Source organism: Schistocerca serialis, chromosome 4 (genome assembly GCF_023864345.2).
Source record: "Schistocerca serialis cubense isolate TAMUIC-IGC-003099 chromosome 4, iqSchSeri2.2, whole genome shotgun sequence".
NCBI lineage: Eukaryota > Metazoa > Arthropoda > Insecta > Orthoptera > Acrididae > Schistocerca > Schistocerca serialis.
In genome coordinates, this window is record NC_064641.1 from 81,974,665 (window position 1) to 81,999,193 (window position 24,529).

The window sequence follows — 24,529 nt, forward strand, 5'->3', positions numbered from 1 at the left end:
GATCAGAGACCGTACCTGCTGGAGGGAAGTCTGAAGATGCCACATTCGAATAAAACAAAAGCGGAAAAAAATATATGATTCCATACAAGAAAACTGAATTTGGACAAAGAGGAGAAAATTGATCTCTACACACAAATAGATACGAGCTATTTCTTTAACACCGTGCCCAAGAGACACTTGAAATTCTATGGTTTTACTTACAAAACGGGCAATAATAGGCTCACCAAAGGACTACTCAACATTATGAATTCTAAGAAGGTCAAAATCAGAAACTACGGAAGGCCTACAATGTATGAAGATGACAGCAGAAAATATAGTTAATCGTTTGACCTTTGAACACTAATAACGAAGCACAGATTCGCGGAAAAGCTTGGAAAGAAGACTAGCAAGAACTAGTCAGAGTAAATTCATGAAGATGCTATGGGAAATCAGAAAGTAGACACCATCAAACCAACTACTAAGTTTAAGCGCACTTCTTACGTGGACAAAATGAAGAAAAAAGAAATAGATGATAGGAGTAGGGAATGCAGGGATCAAAAGGACATCAAATCAGACAACACACCTGGACGCAAACCCCAGGCGCTTACATATTATTTATGAAGTGACGACGAGGTCGCTGAAATAATCAGGCATGAGTGGAGACCTCGGTATCAGTTAATGAAAGACTATCCTCCATACTGCAAATACGATCCTCTCATGGTTGCAGACAGTAAAAAATTCAAAATGCACTGAACCGCAGCCCAGTAATCGATAAAAATTTGATGCAGTCGACCTGGCATACAATGATCAATTGCGCTGACAGACATCGCTGTTGCCCGCACTCACGATTTGACACCCTTCGCAATGAGAAGCTTGCCAAACAATGGGGGTCTTGCAGGTAAGGTAACAGCCCTATGGATAAAGGCGTCTGTGTACATTATCTGTGTGGTAGTATCGGACACCGGCCTTATCCCAGAAATAACTATGAAGAGCCTGAGCCTGCGCCATTCTTCGAGATTCCGACATTTACCTTAAAAAACTGCAATCACTGTGTCTGTGTCAGGTAAAAAGGCTGTATGGCCTTTACAATGATATTATCACGATTGCTTCAGATTTATGTCAAGTACTGAACGCATTAAAAGAATCAGTTCGTGATTCATAGCTTATGGCATGAATCTCGTCTGCAATAAAACACAATGTGCTCAATATATTACACATTCTGTGATGAGGTTCTACTCCCTGACAGTGAGGAAATGGTTAAGTGAAAGACATCATACACCGTGCAGGTATTTTTTATTTAGCTTTAGAAGCCAACCAACGAACTGAACTCTGTTTCAGTTGGCCCAGAAAACTAGCACGCAACCTGGATCGAGTCTTTCCCAACGCGGCCGGCCGCTGTGGCCGAGCGGTTATAGGCGCTTCAGTCTGGAACCACGCTGCTGCTACGGTCGCAGGTTCGAATCCTGCCTCGGGCATGGATGTGTGTGATGTCCTTAGGTTAGTTAGGTTCAAGTAGTTCTAAGTTCTAGGGGACTGATGACCTCAGATGTTAAGGCCCATAGTGGTTAGAGCCATTTGAACCATTTTCCCAAAGCGAATTCAGAATCGTACCATTCAAGGGCAGTCCTCTTACCGACTGAGCTATCCAAGCACGACTCGCGACCAAACATCGCAGCTTCGCTTCCACCTATGCCTCTCCTCTACTTTCCAGACGTCACAGAATCTCTCCTGCAAGTGTTACAGGACTAACACTTCTTGAAATTGCAAACAACTGGCTTAGCCACGATCTAGGGGGGGGGGGGGGGGGGGACGTTTCCACAGTACATTTCACGCTCTAAAGCAGAGAACCATAACCTGGTTACTGGTGTGATCGAGCCAACAAGCCGTCCCGCACTGCCATTTGTGTTACTGGATTCAGGACTTCTTTGCAAATAGAACTCAAGATTCGCTCTTAATGGAACAAAATCGACAGAGGTAAAGGTACTCTCTGGAGTACCTCAAGGAAGTGTGATAGGGCCTTTACTCTGGTTACGATGTATTTAAGAGAAAATGCCGGAAACTTCATAAGGCATTTGCAGATGATACCGTTGCCTTTAAGAAGATAGCAATGCCAGAAGATTGCAGTGATTTACGAAAGGACCTGCACAGGATTGATGAATAGTGCAGGCAGTGGTAGTCCACTTTGAACGTAAATGTGAGATATTGCGCATACATAGGAGAAAAAAATTTCGCTACTGTACTAATTGCTGAAAACAGCATCTACCATAAAATATCTAGGAGGAAACATCCACAACGACCTTAGGTGAGTGGCCACATAAAATGAAGGAAGAGAAGATGGCAGACTTCATAGAAAGAGACTTATAGTAATGTAACTGGAGCACGAAAGAAATGACTTACGAAACACTTGTTCGGGCGATTCTTGAGTATTATTTACCACTCTGGCACCTTATCAGATACGGCTAATAGAAGAGATAGAGAAGATCCAACGAAAAGCGGTACTATTCGTCACGGGATCGTTCAGTCGACACGAGAGCGTTGCAGAGATGCTCCATAAGCTGGGCGTTGTGCATCACGGAGTGGTTTACTATTGAAATTCCGGGAAGAGTCGACAACATGTTACTTCCTCCAACACATGTCTTGCGAAGTGACTACAACGATGAAATTCGGGAAATTAGAGCTAATACATCGGTTTTCCGACAATCATTCTTCCCACGCGTCATTCGGGAATGGAACAGGAAAGGTTGGATCAGTTAGTGGTAACAGAAGTACCATCCGCCACACATCGTCAGATGGCTTGCTGAGTACTGATGTACATGTAAAATTTTCTTAAACTGAGTAACACCTGGAAGACATCGTACCCTCAGGCTAGACAACACTACATATTCCATGATTGAAGAGACTGAACAGATCAGTTTCTACGGAAGACAATTACCTTCAGCGAAGGAAGAGAAATGTGACCACTTCTGGCATAGGTAGACATTTAGCTGATGGTGACAGGAGAGTCAAGACGCAAACTAGAAGACAGTTGCTAACAGTTTCTACAAGTGCTGCAAGAATGGTGTACTTAAAATAAAGTCCAGACGCCCGCAGAAAAGACAGCTTGCATAGTGCTTATCTCTCAAGAATTAGAAATTATACAATAGAAATACATGAAGAACATCCATAAAAACAAGAGACGGTTAGATATCTGGGGTTGCTATTAGACGAGAGGCAAAACGTCTCCTCCTACATCAAAGACGTCAGCAAAAAAAAGTTTTTGGAATTCAGTTACAAAGAATCAGAACGTATTGCGAAGCTATTCTGGCAGCTATCGCAGGTGACGCAGCTTGCGCCTCGGCTCACAGGCTGCAACTGCTGAAGCAAAACTGGAAGAGGTGTCTCGAAGAGAATGACTGCCTCCATGCCAACCAGCATGTATTCCGAAAACACGCTCACCCGAAACCCAACTCACGCTTTTATCACTTGAAGTCCTGAAAGCCAAAGATAAAAGCAATCAGGTAGCTGTAGTATTTCTTGACTTCTGAAAAGCAGTATAACATCTACACTTATTAACGAAAGTACGATCACACAGGGCATCAAACGAAATTTGTGAATAGGCTGAGGATTTTTCGGTACGGAGGAGGCAGCATGTTATTTTCGATGTAGGGTCATCGACAGATTTAGAAGTAAGTTCGGGCATGCCCTATGGAAGTGTGATAGGACACTTGTTTTTCATGTTATATATTAATGATCTGGAAGATAACATTAACAATAACCTCTGATTTTTATGGAGGTGATACAGGTACCTATAATGAAGTACTGTCTGAAAAAGCTGAATAAATATTCAAACAGATCTTGAAAATATTTCAGACAGGTGCAAAGATTGGAAACTTGACTTAAATATTCAGAAATGTAAAACTGAGCACGTCACGAAAAGAGCAAATGATCATAGTATCAGTGAGTCACAGTTGGAATTGGTCAACTCATACAAATCCCTGGATGTTCCGATTTGTAGGTATATGAAATGCAATAATGACATAGGCCCTGTCATAGGTAAAGGAAGTGGCAGATTTCGAATCATTGGTGGTATACTGAGAAAAACGTAGTCTACAAAGTAGACTGCTTACAAAATACATTTCCACAATACTGCTCAAGTGTTTGGGGTCTGTAACAAATAGGACTAACAGGGGATGTTTAACGCGTACAAAGAAGGGCGAACGATGGTCACATGTTTGTTTGACGAATCAAAGAACCTATTGAAGATGCTGAAAAATCCACACTGGCAGACGCTTGATGTTGATCGCCAACTGTCGAGAAAGGCTAAATCCAAATTTTGAAGACACAGGATAAAGTGAGGAATCTATAAATATTCCTCAAGACCATACTTATCGCTCGCGTACCGACCGCGAGGACAAGATTAATCACAACCGACATAGGGGCACTTAAGCAATCAATCCTTCCGCATTTCATACGCAAATGGAACGGGAAGAAGCCCTAATAAATGATTTATTGGAAAGCACACTATTCCATGTATTTCACAATGATCTGAAGAGTTTAAATATAGATGCAGATGAACAAGAAGCACACCCGAGCTATCTGAATTCAACCTAACAAAGAATTAGCATTTCATGTGAACGTGGCTGTGACTGAACGCCGGGTCATGTGCTCTGGAAGTGAAATAGACGTTCAGATGAGACCGGTGATGAAAGGAATTTCTTTCCGAGTAAAACAGTTTTATAATACACTCCTGGAAATGGAAAAAAGAACACATTGACACCGGTGTGTCAGACCCACCATACTTGCTGCGGACACTGCGAGAGGGCTGTACAAGCAATGATCACACGCACGGCACAGCGGACACACCAGGAACCGCGGTGTTGGCCGTCGAATGGCGCTAGCTGCGCAGCATTTGTGCACCGCCGCCGTCAGTGTCAGCCAGTTTGCCGTGGCATACGGAGCTCCATCGCAGTCTTTAACACTGGTAGCATGCCGCGACAGCGTGGACGTGAACCGTATGTGCAGTTGACGGACTTTGAGCGAGGGCGTATAGTGGGCATGCGGGAGGCCGGGTGGACGTACCGCCGAATTGCTCAACACGTGGGGCGTGAGGTCTCCACAGTACATCGATGTTGTCGCCAGTGGTCGGCGGAAGGTGCACGTGCCCGTCGACCTGGGACCGGACCGCAGCGACGCACGGATGCACGCCAAGACTGTAGGATCCTACGCAGTGCCGTAGGGGACCGCACCGCCACTTCCCAGCAAATTAGGGACACTGTTGCTCCTGGGGTATCGGCGAGGACCATTCGCAACCGTCTCCATGAAGCTGGGCTACGGTCCCGCACACCGTTAGGCCGTCTTCCGCTCACTCCCCAACATCGTGCAGCCCGCCTCCAGTGGTGTCGCGACAGGCGTGAATGGAGGGACGAATGGAGACGTGTCGTCTTCAGCGATGAGAGTCGCTTCTGCCTTGGTGCCAATGATGGTCGTATGCGTGTTTGGCGCCGTGCAGGTGAGCGCCACAATCAGGACTGCATACGACCGAGGTACACAGGGCCAACACCCGGCATCATGGTGTGGGGAGCGATCTCCTACACTGGCCGTACACCACTGGTGATCGTCGAGGGGACACTGAATAGTGCACGGTACATCCAAACCGTCATCGAACCCATCGTTCTACCATTCCTAGACCGGCAAGGAAACTTGCTGTTCCAACAGGACAATGCACGTCCGCATGTATCCCGTGCCACCCAACGTGCTCTAGAAGGTGTAAGTCAACTACCCTGGCCAGCAAGATCTCCGGATCTGTCCCCCATTGAGCATGTTTGGGACTGGATGAAGCGTCGTCTCACGTGGTCTGCACGTCCAGCACGAACGCTGGTCCAACTGAGGCGCCAGGTGGAAATGGCATGGCAAGCCGTTCCACAGGACTACATCCAGCATCTCTACGATCGTCTCCATGGGAGAATAGCAGCCTGCATTGCTGCGAAAGGTGGATATACACTGTACTAGTGCCGACATTGTGCATGCTCTGTTGTCTGTGTCTATGTGCCTGTGGTTCTGTCAGTGTGATCATGTGATGCATCTGACCCCAGGAATGTGTCAATAAAGTTTCCCCTTCCTGGGACAATGAATTCACGGTGTTCTTATTTCAATTTCCAGGAGTGTATATAGAGAAGAACGTTTGTGGTTCAAATGTAACGAAATAGCAAATAAGATTCCCTTGAAGCAATTGTAAATTTACCAGGAGGAAAGGAGATTTGGAGCAGTCACAGAGAGGAAAGAATGTTTGGAGCAACCACAGCAGAACCCAGGCAGCCGCCTCGTAAGAGCTGCTCTCAGCAGCCCGAACACTTTAGGAAGATAAAGTAGAAGATGAAACACCAAAGGTGCCTGCGTAACAGTAGAGGAACCCACCACCACCAAGAGGACGCTGCAGGATGACTTCTGTGCTCGTCATCATGATGTTTCTGACTGGCTGCAACGAGGCTCTCTCATGGAACGTCATGGAGCTGCAGTTCCGGAGACCCTGAGCGGCCTCGGCAGGTAAGATACCGGGACTTTTCCTAGACTGTTGCAAGCAGAACCTGTAGAAAGAGAAGATCACACCAGCCGCTTGAGCGTGATAAGTAACACCATTAGCCCATCTGTGCATGAATCTTTGTCTCCTGGACTCCTCTTTCCGCATGGTGCAGATGAACACAACCTGTGGAGTAGGGTGCTTGTGTGGAAAAGAAATACTGGAAAAAGCCTTTTATAATGGAACATCTGTTGGGACTGACTTTGGCACTGATGTCTTCAAACATATTTCATTGATAATAAAAAAAAATACGATAGCATCTTGAGGACGTCTGAAACTCAAACTAGGGAAGTTTTACTACAGTGGAGTGCTAGCGTATCTAGGGTTTATTATTGAATAACGTATTCAGGGAATACCGGTCGCAGGTTGCATTTTCAGTTGACACAGGAGATAAGACATTCTTATGCATGTTTGTTTTCTTACAGGCTAAGGCGGACGGTATCGAGTGTCTGAAACGCTTCCGGAATAAGAGCGAACCCACGTGGATGTTTATCGGAGTAAGTATGCGTTTTCTTCCTTTTCTTACTAATTTTTCACATCAGTCGCTACGTGAACTTTTGCTTAGCCTTTACACCACACTGACTGGAACTGATAATGACAACTAGCATGCCGGCCGGAGTGGCCGAGCGGTTCTAGGCGCTACAGTCTGGAACCGCGCGACCGCTACGGTCGCAGGTTCGAATCCTGCCTCGGGCATGGATGTGTGTGATGTCCTTAGGTTAGTTAGGTTTAAGTAGTTCTAAGTTCTAGGGGACTGATGACCTCAGAAGTTAAGTCCCATAGTGCTCAGAGCCATTTGAACAACTAGCAAAACAGCAAGTCGCAGTTTAATTTAATTGCCGATCGTTCCTCTACCACTACACTTTAAGGGTCAGCATTTTCTGACGTTTGTTTTCATCCAAGAGTATCTGACATTATTTTCTGATTTCTTTTTAGATCATTTACGCCAGGAAATGTCTGTCCTTGATCCATCTTGAAATTACATAATTAAATTACGCAAATTCTCATAATCAGATTGCTGTCACCATGACTGAGGGCTCCAACACCATCGAGTTCATCGTTGAACACATATTTATAGAGGGACTACACCTTGGCAACTCATCTTAATGCCCATCTCGAAACAGTTGGAGTGATATTCCGAAATTAGCCATCTGTCATGATTCTTACTAGATTTCTTCTTAGTGGAAAACAGTGGGGCAGGAAAGGCCCTGTGTCGGGTCTGGTGACCAGCCACGAAATGTCAGGAGACAGCGCCTCGTGGTGCGTCAGTGACAAACTGTCTTATCCGAAGTTACCAGCATTCAGTGCCGTTGGCCACCCACTTTGACTTTCATAGCTTATCTGCACATCACGTAACAGGGGCTCATGGTGCGGATCAAATTTCAGTTCTTGCCCAAGGGTGACGTCGACTGCGACCATGAATCCTCAACAGGGAAGAGCTATTTTCGATAAACTGGACTGCAAGAGGGAGAGAACTCTTTAAGACAGCATCGTGAATATACCTGAACACCACTGATGAATCTGGCTACCTTTTCTGCTGCATATAGATGATCTTTCATCAGTAACATCATGTCCGAAATTTCTTTTCTTTGCAGTTGATATGAACGTTGTGATAAACACTAAATCATACTTAGAAAGAAATTGTCGTTTATATTACTGAATGATGTCTAACCATTCCGATGGTACTCAGTTAAAAAAATTTTAATGTGCAGTTTAGTAGCTGCGAGAGGCACCCACCCAACATTTGTATGAGTACATGCAGACGACGAAGGTCGATGGTGCTAAATTCTTGGGATAAAACTTAATAGTACCAAAATTCAGGCACTGCTGAAACGTTTAGGCAAATCTTAGTTTCCAATGCGACTGTTCTGAGACACGGTTGATATAAAAATAATGAACCTGGCTTGCTCTGCTTACTTTCGTTTTATAATGCCATAGTACGATATCACATTTTGGAGTGACTCTTCAAGCCAAGCTCTGTTCTCTGGGTGAAAAATATGTTATAAGAATTATTTGTAAAGTAAATACAAGAAAATCTTGCTGAACCATGTTCAAGGAAACGGACGTCTTAACCACTGCTTCTCAGCACATTTGTTCGTTAATGAAATATATCGTATGTAATATTGCTCCATTTCTGTGGCTATATTGTCCGTACTCGCTGCACAATTATTTGAGGTATTCCAGACACATCTTTGTAAGTACCAAAAATGCTGTTACTTCATCATACACGTTTCATTTCATTAGTTTAAAACTTCAAACTGTAATTTTTATCTGGTTTTCGCTTACATTTGGATGTGTCTTATGCATGCACAAGTAGGTCGAAAACACCATTGCCAAACGCAGGAAAATGTGCATGAAGACACTTCCGGACGTAAGTGGAACTCGGACAAAACTTCTGCTACTGACTATGTTTCAAATAAACAAAACGAAACGGGGATGGTAAGATAAATACCCATTTTTAATAGTTGCAAAGACGGATACGAATTACCTTAAATAAAAAAGAAATACGAGGGTTGGAACTTAATAGTGGTAACTATTTATTCACAACCGATACAAAAAAAAAAAAAAAAAAAATGGTTCAAATGGTTCTGAGCACTATGGGACTTAACGTCTGAGGTCATGAGTCCCCTAGAACTTACAACTACTTAAACCTAACTAACCTAAGGACATCACACACATCCATGCCCGAGGCAGGATTCGAACCTGCGACCGTAGCAGTCGCACGGTACCGGACTGAAGCGCCTAGAACCGCTCAGCCACCGCGGCCGGCCCGATACAAAAGAGTTACATGTTTTCACCTGTTACTGTCCTATCACCAGCGTTGTGTAGAACCCGTTGCCAGCGATGTGGAAGGCGTAGTATACCGTTAGCAGAGCCTGTTCTGTTGATGGTGCGAATGGAGACTGCCTGTCGAATCTCTGGAACAGTTCTGAAGCGAATGTTACGGAGTGGTTCCTTCATCTTCGGAATCAAATCAAATTCACAAGGACTTCAAGTCCGGGGAGTATGGTGGATGGTACAGTACTTCCCAGTCCCATCGACCGAACAGAGCGGCCACAGCTTGCGTTGTATGCGCCCCGCAATGTCGTGCAAAATGATGGGTGGGTTGTGCAGAAAGTGTCGCCGCTTCTTTCGAAAAGCTGGTCGCAAGTGATGTTCCTAAAAGGAACAGTAATACTGTGCATTGACGGTCTGCCGTGGAGGAACGTAATGCGTTAGGATAACACCATCACAGTCGTACACGAGAATCACCCTAACTTTCAACATACTGGGGCTCTGGAGCATCATCTCTTTTGTATCGGTTGTGAATAAATAGTTGCCATTATTTAAATTCCAACCCTCGTATATCTTTCTTGCAACCATCAGCTTATTTTACGGACAAGGAAAAAAGATCACTCTTCACAAAGACTTAAGATCACTCACTTTTATGCAGAAAGGTGTCCAGTCCATAATTCAGGAAAACACATTTTGAGTAGTTTGACAGTAATCATAAAAAACTTACGTACTAATAAAGTACACTTTAACACGAGCTTAAACGATTTATCGGTGGGCAGTTCCTTCCACTGCATTGATGAATCTCTCACCAGAACCAATTGTTGTACTTATTGTCAATCATTTGTCGTAACATGAAAGCTACGTAACACCTGACTTCAGGTCAGCATCGGTGCTGTTACGTGAACTTGCTCACTGTGTTTGTTTTTGACAATGCTTGACGATAAGAACCTTGGAATCACAAGATGCGCTTTAGTGTATATACATTTAAATGTTGTAGAAACTTCGTAATCAGTGTGGAAATGTATAGACGTTTTGAATTTCCTCCCGTCTTTGAGGACCATATTACTATGGCTCTGCAGAACAACACTAGAATATCAATTATTTTCTAAATATGTATTGTATCTCCACAGTATATGTCTACGGAAAAAACGTTGTATAGATCTGATCTATTCTGTATTTTACAAAAGGTCTGCTTCCTCTGCAAAAGGCTAGGAAAGCGGGTGATATTCTGTTGGGTACCAAAATACCCGCTTCTACATCGTCACTTACATCTTCATTGTAACTTCACCAGCCACCTTACATTGTGTGGCTGAGGGTGGTTGGTATACTACTACAATTTTCTCCTTTATATCTCACTGTTCGTTGGAAGAACATCTACTGGTAAGCCTCCACAGGATCTCAAATTTCTCTGATTTTACCACCACAGTTGTTTCACGAGGTGTTGGAGAAAGAAAAATACTACTTTCCTCTTCTAGGCACACCTGAACTATGCTGTACACCGTTCTCTTGTTGCGGCTTCGCTTTTGAGCTAGACGCTCAAGCATGCGCCACTGGGAGGGAGACTGACCGGAATTGACGGTCAACAAGTTGCAGACCCACCTATTAGACCAAGGCGTAGCTCCTTCGAGCAACTGGGCTGGAACAAAATTCTGTAAACGAGTCTTTAAATTAAATAGAGCATAGTTCCTTTTTCAGCTAAAAGGTCTATCGGTATTTAGTGGCAATGCTATAACAGAAAATCCAGCTTGTAATTGAGGGGACACTTGTGTTTTGGGAAAGCTCTTGATCCCTCTTTTGAATGTTGACACCAAATATGTTAAACGGATATTCAACATTTATCTCTCATCACAACTCCTACTACTAAGCTTTACGTTCCTCAAACTAGATTAAACAGTTTCTGAAACTATCAAGATTTATAGCTTTTTTTATATTTTACGAACGCGATCGTGTACATATCCTTTTTCAATGGTTTCGCTATTGTGCTGCTTTTTTTGATTGGTTTATTGGACTACATTTTTTTTTACTTATTCGAAATTATCACCAATTATGGGACCGGGCTAGCAACAACTATGCTACCGCTCATCATGTTTTATTTATAATTAAAATAAGACTAACATAATTTTTATTAAGATAACATAATGATGCTGAAAAGCATTATGCGATGATGTCTTTCTGATACGTGCTGGTGATGATGTGAAGGGGGGCTTATCAAATTCTGGTTGAAAGGTTTGCCTAAGTATGTCGGATTGGGGAGGATATTATAGGAAGCTGGCAAAAGTGTGAGAGGAAAGGCAGGCGAGATGTAAGTGTTGGGAGATAAATAAATCCTGTACAAAAGTGTAAAGATACGTTTAAGGGATGAAAGGTGTCATCGGACAAAAGCATATGCCAAAAAAGGCCTAGGGTATTTAGTACACCAGTACCACCAAAGAACATTCCAATAACTGCCGCGGACGGTACGTAAGAACAATAATTTTCATTAGAACCATTTTTCTAATTTTACCCTCGTCGACATTAGCCAATGTATACGCTGCAAAAGTAATATGAATTTATAGAACGACAGGGACCAGCTAGCTGCGAGCAAGTGTTCCCGCCAAGGCTGTGAAGGAGCATTCAGCATGAGTGGCGTATACAATGGTGCGTAAAAAATAATAGGATTACAATTTAAATTTAGCCCTTAAAAGTGCTGCAGAGACAAGCGGTTAATCAAGAAACAGTCCTGTATTTAGAAACAGTTGAGTAAATCTACAAGTTATTGGCCACCTACGATGATAGGATTCAAAAACCTGTCCTGTGAACATTTCCAAGGTAACGCCAGAGACAAATCGGTTGGCACATACCTCCGATCTACGCACTTACAGAGATATTCATTAATATTCTTAATTCGTTAAACATAATTCGTAAGAGCAAGAAATCCAACGAACGAAGTGTAGCAAACGGTCTTAAAGGTTCAAAGAATCAGTACAGTACTTAACGCCTTGCATTCTGAGAGTGCGGACGTTGTAGCTGCATATGAGCTCTTAGTACTGGCCGGCCGAAGTGGCCGTGCGGTTAAAGGCGCTGCAGTCTGGAACTGCAAGACCGCTACGGTCGCAGGTTCGAATCCTGCCTCGGGCATGGATGTTTGTGATGTCCTTAGGTTAGTTAGGTTTAACTAGTTCTAAGTTCTAGGGGACTAATGACCTCAGCAGTTGAGTCCCATAGTGCTCAGAGCCATTTGAACCATTTTTTTCTTAGTAATGGCGCTGTCAGAAGTAAAGGAAGGAGAATTAGTGTTTAACGTTCCGTCGACGACGAGGTCAACCACGTGGAGGACTGGATCAGAATATTGTCCTTATCCTTTTCAAAGGAACCATCTCAGCATTTGCCTCAGCGGTATTGGGGGGGGGGGGGGGGGAGACGTTAAACCTCATTGTGGATGGGGGGAGGGGGTTTCAATCACCGTCATCCGAATGTCCCGTGTCTTGTCACAGTGAAATATTGTTTGGGTGCTGTCAGAAAGCGCAGCATCGAAGGGTCATGAGAGAAACTACTTGCCGAAATTTTCAAAATCAGTGGAAGACTGATCGATGTATGTGAATTGCTTAAATGCACTCGAGCAGTAAAAAGGCACTTGAACGACTAGAGGCTGACAGAGCCCGTAACTGGGTTTAAGAAACACTTTTATCCAGTGATTGCTAACATTTATTGACAATTAAATAACTGATTTTAAGGAATGACATATGTTATAAATGCTTACATAACAATAGAATCCCTCTTCATATCTACCAGATGTGACGAAGATCGCCGGCCGGTGTGGCCGAACGGTTCTAGGCGCTTCAGTCTGGAACCACGCTGTCGCTAGGGTCGCAGGTTCGAATCCTGCCTCGGCATGGATGTGTGTGATGTCCTTAGGTTAGTTAGGTTTAAGTAGTTCTAAGTTGTAGGGGACTGATGACCTCAGATGTTAAGTGCCATAGTGCTCAGAGCCATTTGAACTATCTGTGACGAAGATCAAAGACGGAGTTCTTAATTTTTTCAGTTACCTTTTGCCATGATATTTGCGATCTGTTTGCAAAACGGGTAAGGCTGATGTTGTTGTGGTGGTCTTCAGTATTGAACTAATTTGATGCAGCTCTCCATGCTACTCTATCTTGTGAAAGCTTCTAAATCTCCCAGTACCTACTGCAACCTACATCCTTCTGAATCTGCTTAGTGTATTCATCTCTTGGTCTCCCTCTACTGTTTTTACCCTCCACGCTGCCCTCCAATACTAAATTGGTGATCCCTTGATGCCTCAGAACGTGTCCTACCAACCGATCCCTTCTTCTGGTCAAGTTGTGCCACAAACTCCTATTCTCCCCAATTCTATTCAGTACCTCCTCATTAGTTATGTGATATACCCAACTAATCTTCAGCATTCTTTTGTAGCACCATATTTCGAAAGCTTCTACTCTCTTCTTGTCCAAAACTTTTAGAAACGACTTCCTGTCGCTTAAATCTATACTCGATGTTAACAAATTTCTCTTCTTCAGAAACGCTTTCCTTGCCATTGCCAGTCTACATTTTATATCCGGTAAGGCTGATAAGAACTCTATTTAAAGCCGTCCTGATTTACCTGCCAGAATTTGTGTGATTTTTATCACACATATACCACCCCTGTGCACAAAGCGCTATTCCATTGTAGGTTTATTCCCAGTTAAATCTGACCTAATGAATGTCACAAGGTACTGTACCAAAATATTTAACAGAGTTTACCCTTATATGTTAAGTCGATAACTGGTAGACTAAAAAGTTGACTCGAGTTTATCTTTGATAGGTTACCACCTTTGGAATTAGTTGTGTACTGGAAAATGGGCTTACCAACTGAAACCTATATCGTACAAAAATAATAAAGGTTTCTGAAACAAGACAGAAAGTATTTCGTTCAGTTAATTCAGTATACAAAGTTTCACCAAGAACCCATACTTGGATCAATTAAAATGGTTATAGTAATAATCGTTATCATTATCACCATCATCACAAATAGTAGAAATATCCGATACCTCCGATGACTCTCGTGTATCTTCCTTAGCACTAATTTTCTTTTTCTTCTTTTCTGGATGCTCATTAAAGCACCAACATTCAGCTTTCTCATTCTTGTGCTTGAACCCAGTCTGTTGTTCATTTTCATTCCTTACTTTCTGTTTCATTTCAGCTTTTTTCACCTTCTTCTTCAAGGGGGTGCGTACCTATTGTTCTTTGTTTTATTCTATTTTAGCGCACCATTACCCTAGTCTGCCATTATATAATAATGTGATCACTATTAAATTTAGAAAGAAAGCAATGCAATGATATAATGAGTTACAGATTTTAGTAATACGAGGGGCGTTCAGAAAGTAAGCTCCGATCGGTCGCGAAATGGAAACGACTATGAAAATCCGATAAAGCTTTGCACAGATGTGTTGGGTAGTGTCTCTAGTATAACCCCAGTTAGCATCACGTCGCTCTTCTCATTTCTGAGCTCGCAGTGAGTGCGTAAAGATGTCTAGAAAATAGTGTCTGCCGCCAAGTACGAGGGCCTGGTGAGAAATTTCGCCTGAAGCTATGCAGCTAACATTACATAACTGTCGTGCTGTTTCTTCTTCAAGACAATTCTCAGCCGCATTCTGCAGGGGCAATGAAGATGCTCCTGCATCGCTTTCAAATGGAAATGTGAGATTACCCACAATACAGTCCGCAATTGTCTCCCCCTGAGTTTCATCTCTGGTCACATGAACTGCTGTCTTTGAAGACAACATTTTGACACAGACAACGAGGTGTAGGCCAGCGTGGAGAATTGGCGGAAAGCACTGGCGGCTGCCTTCTATGATGAGGCTATTGAAAAGTTGGTACAAAGCTATGACAAAAGTCTAAGTCAGAACGGCGACTACGTAGAGAAGTAGCTGAAAGGTGTAGCTAATTGTTACAAGTAAAACATTTCTGATGTTCACTGTGGTTTCAATTTGGCAATCAATCGAAGCTTACTTTCTGAACAGGCCTCGTATATTCAGTGTCAGTAAGAACTGAAGTTTGCTTCATTGTTTTCTGTCTGCTGAAGATAACAAGAATCTGTCCTGTTTCATTTTTCTCACACACGCGAATTCCTCTGCTTAAATGACAGCTTTCTTCTTGTTCCTGTTTGTTACAGGAATCGGGAGAGGGCAGCAGTAGTCAGAAGCCGTCACGCTCATCGCAAGTTTCAAATACTGAATGCCTACGAATTGCGTTTGTGCATGTTATCCAACTCTCCCTTAACTGATGTCTGTGATGAGGAGAAGTTAGCTAGTGACTTTCACTTTGTCTTGTCTGATGCGTTGTGAGCAGTGTTGTAGAACTACCACAGACTAATGTAGACTACCGTAAGTAGTGATGTAAGTGTAAGTGTGACTGCTGTGTACGGACGCAGGAGGAGCTGGCCACTGTTCGCGAACAGCTGAACGTGTTGATGGCCGCGATCAGCCATCTTCAGGCTGCTGCCTCGGAGTGTAGCGGCAGTGGGGAGTCTGGTGCGTCGCAAGGTACACCCCAGGTGTTACATTCTTCACCCACTGTCCCTGCTGTCGAGACATCTTCCGGGTACCGGGCACGGTTGGACCACCCTCTCCCCAAGGGGAGTGGCGGGTTCAGCGGCGTTCGCGGCGCACGAGGCGGAGGGTAAATGTGGAGGCTGGCCGTGTGGCATCGCCCGCTCTGCCTGTGAGTGGACATGTGGCTGCTCCTTCAGCAAGGTCCGAGCAGGCACACGGGGGGAGGGGTTTATTAGTTATTGGGAGCTCCAACGTTAGGCGGGTGATGGAGCCCCTTAGGGAATAGCGGAAAGGTCGGGGAAGAAGGCCAGTGTTCACTCTGTCTGCTTGCCGGGGGGTCTCATCCGAGATGTGGAAGAGGCCCTGCCGGCGGCGATAGAGAGCACTGGGTGCACCCGACTGCAAATTGTTGCTTATGTCGGCACCAATGACTCCTGCCGTCTGGGTTCAGAGGTCATCCTCAGTTCGTACAGGCGGTTGGCGGAATTGGTGAAGGCGGAAAGCGTCGCTTGCGGGGTGGAATCAGAGCTAACTATTTGTAGTATCGTTCCCAGAACCGATCGCGGTCCTCTGGTTTGGAGCCGAGTGGAAGGCTTAAACCAGAGGCTCAGACGATTCTGCGGAGATCTGGGGTGCAAATTTCTCGACCTCCGCTATCGGGTGGAGAAATGTAGGGTCCCCCTGAATAGGTCAGGCGTGCACTACACGCCGAAAGCGGCTACAAGGGTAGCGGAGTACGTGTGGAGTGCACATGGGGGTTTTTTAGGTTAGAGAATTCCCTCCCTAGGCCCGACAAGATGCCTCCTGAGACGCGGCAAGGTAGGAGTAGGCAAAATGCAACAGCGAATAACAATATTAATGTGCTAATAGTAAACTGCAGGATCGTCTATAGAAAGGTCCCATAACTGGTCTCATTAATAAACGGTCACAACGCCCATATAGTACTAGGGACAGAAAGTTGGCTGAAACCAGACGTAAACAGTAATGAAATCATAAACTCAGATTGGAATGTATACCGCAGAGACAGGCTGGACAGTGAAGGGGGAGGCGTGTTTATAGCGATAAGAAGTGCAATACTATCGAAGGAAATTGACGGAGGTCCGAAATGTGAAATGATTTGGGTGAAGGTCACGGTTAAAGCAGGCTCAGACATGGTAATTGGATGTCTCTATGGGCCCCCGGGCTCAGCAGCTGTTGTGGCTGAGCACCTGAAAGATAATTTGGAAAATATTTCGAGTAGATTTCCCCACCATGTTATAGTTCTGGGTGGAGATTTTAATTTGCCGGATATAGACTGGGAGACTCAAACGTTCATAACGGGTGGCAGGGACAAAGAATTCAGTGAAATTTTTTTTAAGTGCTTTATTTGAAAACTACCTTGAGCAGTTAAACAGAGAACCGACTCGTGGCGATAGCATATTAGACCTTCTGGTGACAAACAGACCCTAACTATTTGAAACAGTTAACGCAGAACAGGGAATCAGCGATCATAAAGCGGTTACGGCATCGGTGATTTCAGCCGTAAATAGAAATATTAAAAAAGGTAGGAAGATTTTTCTGTTTAGCAAAAGTGACAAAAAGCAGATTACAGAGTACCTGACGGCTCAACACAAAAGTTTTGTCTCAAGTACAGATAGTGTTGAGGATCAGTGGACAAAGTTCAAAACCATCGTACAATATGCGTTAGATGATTATGTGCCAAGCAAGATCGTAAGAGATGGAAAAGAGCCACCATGCTACAACAACCGAGTTAGAAAACTGCTATGGAGGCAAAGGGAACTTCACAGCAAACATAAACATAGCCAAAGCCTTGCAGATAAACAAAAATTACGTGAAGCGAAATGTAGTGTGAGGAGGGCTATGCGAGAGGCGTTCAATGAATTCGAAAGTAAAGTTCTATGTACTAACTTGGCAGAAAATCCTAAGAAATTTTGGTCTTATATCAAAGCGGTAGGTGGATCAAAACAAAATGTCCAGACACTCTGTGACCAAAATGGTACTGAAACAGAGGACGACAGACTAAAGGCCGAAATACTAAATGTCTTTTTCCAAAGCTGTTTCACAGAGGAAAACTGCACTGTAGTTCCTTCTCTAGATTGTCGCACAGATGACAAAATGGTTGATATCGAAATAAACGACAGAGGGATAGAGAAACAACTAAAATCGCTCAAAAGAGGAAAGGCCGCTGAACCTGATGGGATACCAGTTCGATTTTACACAGAGTACGCGAAGGAACTTGCCCCCCTTCTTGCAGCGGTGTACCGTAGGTCTCTAGAAGAGCGTAGCGTTCCAAAGGATTGCAAAAGGGCACAGGTCATCCCCGTTTTCAAGAAGGGACGTCAAACAGATGTGCATAACTTATATCTCTAACGTCGATCAGTTGTAGAATTTTGGAACACGTATTATGTTCGAGTATAATGACTTTTCTGGAGACTAGAAATCTACTCTGTAGGAATCAGCATGGGTTTCGAAAAAGACGGTCGTGTGAAACCCGGCTCGCGCTATTCGTCCGCGAGACTCAGAGGGCCATAGACACGGGTTCACAGGTAGACGCCGTGTTTCTTGACTTCCGCAAGGCGTTCGATACAGTTCCCCACAGTCGTTTAATGAACAAAGTAAGAGCATATGGACTATCAGACCAATTGTGTGATTGGATTGAAGAGTTCCTAGATAACAGAACGCAGCATGTCATTCTCAATGGAGAGAAGTCTTCCGAAGTAAGAGTGATTTCAGATGTGCCGCAGGGGAGTGTCATAGGACCGTTGCTATTCACAATATACATAAATGACCTTGTGGATAACATCGGAAGTTCACCGAGGCTATTTGCGGATGATGCTATAGTATATCGAGAGGTTGTAACAATGGAAAAGTGTACTGAAATGCAGGAGGATCTGCAGCGAATTGGCGCATGGTGCAGGGAATGGCAATTGAATCTCAATGTAGACAAGTGTAATGTGCTGCGAATACATAGAAAGATAGATCCCTTATCATTTAGCTACAAAATAGCAGGTCAGCAACTGGAAGCAGTTAATTCCATAAATTATCTGGGAGTATGCATTAGGAGTGATCTAAAATGGAATGATCACATAAAGTTGATCGTCGGTAAAGCAGATTCCAGACTGAGTTTCATTGGAAGAATCCTAAGGAAATGCAATCCGAAAACAAAGGAAGTAGGTCACAGTACGCCTGTTCGCCCACGACTTGAATACTGCACAGCAGTGTGGGATCCGTACCAGATAGGGTTGATAGAAGAGATAGAGAAGATCCAACGGAGAGCAGCGCGCTTCGTTACAGGATTATTTAGTAATCGCGAAAGCGTTACGGAGATGATAGATAAACTCCAGTGGAAGACTCTGCAGGAGAGACGCTCAGTAGCTCGGTACGGGCTTTTGTTAAAGTTTCGAGAACATACCTTCACCGAAGAGTCAAGCAGTATATTACTCCCTCCCACGTATATCTCGCGAAGAGACCATGAGGATAAAATCAGAGAGATTAGAGCCCACACTGAAGCATACCGACAATCCTTCTTTCCACGAACAATACGAGACTGGAATAGAAGGGAGAACCGATAGAGGTACTCAGGGTACACTCCGCCACACACCGTCAGGTGGCTTGCGGAGTATAGATGTAGATGTAGATGTAAACACAGACTACGGTGTTTTTCCTAGTAGCTCTAGGCAGTTATGGTCGTATCCGCATTACCTGCACGTTAGGTGTTTTGCATACCTATCGGGCGTTACGTCATGAAGATCGCTTTCTTTACATATGCGATCAGAGTCATACTAGATTCCCCTAAAAATCAGAAGCAGTGAATCGTCTAGAAAGTGAGTGAGAATATACTTCATAACTGACTGGGTAGCCTCTGCAACATTTTTATTCTACTGGCAGGGTGGTCAAGAGTGCTAACGCGCTGCTTCCTGGACTCAGGTAGGCGCGCTGGGCCAAGATTGAATCCGCCCGGCGGACTAAAGACGAGGGCTGGTGTGCTGGCCAGCCTGGATGTGGTTTTTTGGTGGTTTTCCACATCTCGATAGATGAATACTGGGCTGGTCCCTACGTTCCGCCTCAGTTACACGACTTGCAGACATTTGAAACACGTTCGCACTATTCCATGGATTATACTAGACACAGACAGTTGGGGTACACAAGGTTCGTCCAGGGGTGTATGGGGTGGAGACAGGAAGGGCATCTGGCCACCCCTAAAAATTACCACGCCAAACCCGATTAACCATAACAGCAGACCTCGCCAGTCGGGATTAATGGTCGGAAAGAGAGAGATAGTTGCCCTCCTGTCTGTTACTTAAGGAAAACCAATATTTATAGTAAAATAGAAATTTTCAGTGTTTAATTTGGATTTTATTCGAAAATAGTTGATTTGTAAGGTAAAACAGAGGGATGTTGCAATAAAAATAGAGGAAAAAAATACAGATTTATCACATAGTGCTAGAAAACGCACTTTCCTCAACAAAAAGGTAATATATATGTACATATATCAAACATCGCCTCAATACTTCGTCAGATGTATATAAAACATGTTTCTGTTATTTATGAACAACTTTGGCATTTATCAATATTAACAGGAAACTCTTAGATTTCGTCATGATGAAAAACGTTGACTACAAAATAACGCCAATAATTATAAATATAATTCCTTACGTTTGTGCATGTAAACTGTACTTGCATCAGAATAATTGCTTTGGTTGCATAAAAGTGCAGATGTTGCGCGATCAACTAATTTTTATTACTTATAAAGTACAGTTTATATTCTGTAAGGATATAAAATACACAGTGGACTAACTCTGAATGATGTGCAGTTCTAATTATGAGGAAAACAAACAACATAGTAAACAAAGATAAAGACTTGTCGTTAGCTCCCAGTTACTCTTTTACACATTCATTGATGTTTCTTTCCCTACCAATGCTACAGATCATCCTCCCATTTACTACGTCGTTTATGTGTTGTACCATAACTAGCGAACCCTAATTGCCGGCCGGAGTGGCCGAGGGGTTCTAGGCGCTTCAGTCTGGAACCGCGCAACCGCTACGGTCGCAGGTTCGAATCCTGCCTCGGGCATGGATGTGTGTGATGTCCTTAGGTTAGTTAGGTTTAATTAGTTCTAAGTTCTAGGGGACTAATGACCTCAGAAGTTGAGTCCCATAGTGCTCAGAGCCATTTGAACCATTTTTTGAACGCTAATTTTGATGGGCCGCAACTCTACTTGTGACTCATTTATTTGTCTATTATTTTCTTTTAGTCTGCCATATATATGCAAGAACAGAGCGAATGTTACACGTGAATTGGCGTGAATACTGCACATAATATTTTAACATAATTTCAAATGTGATAGTAATAATTAAGCATTATGCTGTATAAGGGAAAATCTACATAGAAATCTACACAAAAAGAAAAAAAAAATAACTAAAAAGTTTACATACTACCATTTGGCCATCCACCAGGCACACGCTACTGTTCTGTTACGCTATGCTGCATTGGTGATCACAAATTTTGTAATTTATAATTCTGGACTACACCACTACATAACACCACAATACATAGCACTACCTGCACAAAACTACACTACACTACTCTACTGTACTTGGTATCAGAACCACGCTGAATTTCTCGTTTGTGTGGATGGCTATCCCCCTGCATGCTGGGGTGCTATTCAGCATACACAGGGTCTACGCTGCTGTTCTATTAGAGGTGTAGAGATTGGGACACAAGAGCAGTATCAAATAAGGAAATAAAGGCATACATTGACAGCGAATAGCGATACATCTGGAACAGGGTGGAAACAGGGATGAGAACCTACTGTCAGGGTCTCAGGAAGGTCCTCCCCGAGGCTCATCTCCTCACTGCTTCCAGAAGGTTGTTGTAGGCGAATGTTCTGCCGTGGCGCATTTAATTATCTTGATGTATGGTCTCTTGTTTGTCTCTCAGCCATATAGGCTTGCAATTCTTAAGCTGATACCTTAGCTCTCATCGAGTTCAGTGTATGCCACAGTTCCACATTTGTTATTATATTATAGGCTGTCGCATTTCCAAATGCATTTCTGTCCAGGTCTGTAAATCTTGGCTAACGCCACAGTCCCAGACGATGTGATCTGTGGTGCCGATTGCTCCGCATTCACAAGTGTTTGTGGTGCGCTATCGTATTTTTGGTAAGTAGCTGGGATAAGGACCATGTCCCGACAGGTACTGTATGTCATTGGGTACCGAGTCACAAGTAGAATTGCACTCCATAAAAGCTAGCTTTGATATACTACACGTTCCATGACCTTGGAGATTTGCTCCTCAATTTGGTCCTGCGGAACTTGACGCGTAAATAAATAAAATAAAAAAAAACCGACGTAGTAAATGGGAAGATTATCGGTAGTATTGGTAGCGAAAATTTGGAAATTTGAGGTAAGTTCCTATGGGATCAAACTGCTGAGGCCATCAGTCCCTAGGCTTACACACTAATTAATCTAACTTAAACTAACTTATTCTAAGGACAACACACACACCCATGCCCGAGGAAGGACTCGAGCCTCCGACGGGAGGAGCCGCGCGAACCGTGGCAAGGCGCCATAGACAACGCAGCTACCCCCGCATGGCTGGTAGGGAAGGAAACATAAATGAATGTGTAAGTGAGAACTGGGAGCCGACGATTTTTTTTTTTTTTGTGGCTAATTAGAGCAGCACATCATTCAGAGTACTGAATGGCTCCCTTGGCCGGAAGGAAGTATATCATTCTTGTCCTTTCTTTTATGTTAGGAAGAAACTGGTAGGTTCTCATCTCTGTTTCCACCTTGTTCCAGATTTATTGCCATCGCTATCAATGCCTTTATTTCTTTATTCGATACTGCTCTTGTGTCCAACATCTCGTTTTCCGTGGTTTCCCTAAAGCGCTTCAGGCAAATTCCGGGATGGTTCCTTTGAAAGGGCCGACTTCCTTCCCCATCCTTCCCTAATCTGATGAGACCGATGACCTCGCAGTTCGGTCTCTTCCCCCCAGATCAACCCAACCCAACCTCCAACATCTCCTTTACCTTATCACATTTGCGCTTTTTAAGCCAATATTATGCATCTCTCTTTCTTACCGCTAGGTTTGGAGGTAGCAAGCCTGTCATCAGCAACAATGCATCAGTCGGTGTTGTTTTATAGACCCCTGTCAGGCGCAGGAGTACAGTCCTTCATGCTCGCCACAGAGCCTGTGCTATCCTTACCTTTCTGGCTCCAAGATACCAAACGTTCGACCCATAGCCCGCAATAGCGAGCGAGAATGAGTTGAAACTTCCTGGCAGATTAAAACTGTGTGTCCTACCGAGACTCGAACTCGCAGGAGAGGTGCTGTAAAGTTTGGAAGGTAGGAGACGAGGGACTGGCAGAGGTAAAGCTGTGAGGGCTGGGCGTGAGTCGTACTTCGGTAGCTCAGATGGTGTTGGTTTAGCGTAATGAGTAGCGTCTCTGCCCGAAAATCAGTTTTTAGCCGGCACGGTAGCTCAGCGTGTTAGGTCAGAGAGCCGGTTGGCCTATGTAATAAAAAACTCAGCGGAAGGATCAACCACCGAACATGAACAGGATGTCTTGCGACGTCCGCAACGACCAAACACAACGATCAGTAACGGGAAAAAAAGATGGTACAGCACTTGCCCGCGAAAGGCAAAGGTCCCGAGTTCGAGTCTCGGTCGGGCACACAGTTTTAATCCGCCAGGAAGTTTCATATCAGCGCACACTCTGCTGCAGAGTGAAAATCTCATTCTGGCGAGAATGAGTTGTTGTACTTTCTTATTGCAATTAGTGGCAGCTGAAAACTTCTTTGGCCAATTCTTGCTATTTTATTTAAGATTTTAATGCCTCTCTTCGCAGACAATTTCTATATATGCATGCGTGTTTTGCTTTTCGTCGATGTCGATTCCAAGGTACCTGTATACTTCTTTTCTTGTGAGTGTTTGGGAAAGCGTGTGAGTGTTGGGTGTTTTATGTGCAGAGCGGGCACCTGGTGAACCTCATGTTCGGGGCGAACGCGCCCCGCCTGAGCCGGCTGATCGTGGAGGAGCTGGAGAACGAGAGCAAGGTGCTGCGCGGGGAACGCGAGAGGGCAGCGGTCAGTGCTCGCCGGCTCTCCGGCTGACAAGCAAACCGAGTGACTGTAGGACTTGCTGTCAGGGGTGAGCTCACCGGTCACAATATTAGTCATCCGCTTAGAAACGCCCAAAGGCCGCTTTGGGCCTCCATAGATGCAGCAGGACTGGTATCCCAATGCGACCCTCCGCTGCTGACGTAATCATGCCAGTGAACTTCTCTTCGTGCCGGTCGGTTGTACGCTATCAGCGCAGTAAGAAAGGGTCGAGGTGGGGGCATGTCAAAATTTCTGTGAAATATTATGGGACTTAACTGCTAAGATCATCAGTCCCTAAGCTTAGACACTACTTAAGCTGTATTATCCTAAGGACAAACACACACACCCATGCCCGAGTGAGGACTCGAACCTCCGCCGGGACCAGCCGCACAGTCCATGAGGGGCATGTCAGAAAATGAGGAAGGAGTTATCGTGTGCGGCATTGCCCATGGCCAAATCATGAATGCAGTTGCCTGATTAATTGATATATCAACGAGGCCTGTGCAACGTGTCTATAAGGAATGGCGTACTACTCACAGCCATCCAATACACAGCACATTAACCAAGGTTGGAAAGATAAACTAGCC

The 24,529-nt window shown here is 44.2% G+C and overlaps 1 protein-coding gene across 1 annotated transcript in view; it reads left to right on the plus strand.

Annotated features, from left to right (window-relative positions):
- Window positions 1–24,529, plus strand: part of LOC126474256 (uncharacterized) — a 168,453-nt gene that overhangs the window by 52,014 nt on the left and 91,910 nt on the right. Inside the window, exons 4-5 of the mRNA XM_050101721.1 lie at window positions 6,961–7,032; window positions 23,811–23,927. Of these exons, the coding sequence (XP_049957678.1) occupies window positions 6,961–7,032; window positions 23,811–23,927 (189 nt within the window). The remainder of the gene's footprint in view (window positions 1–6,960; window positions 7,033–23,810; window positions 23,928–24,529) is intronic.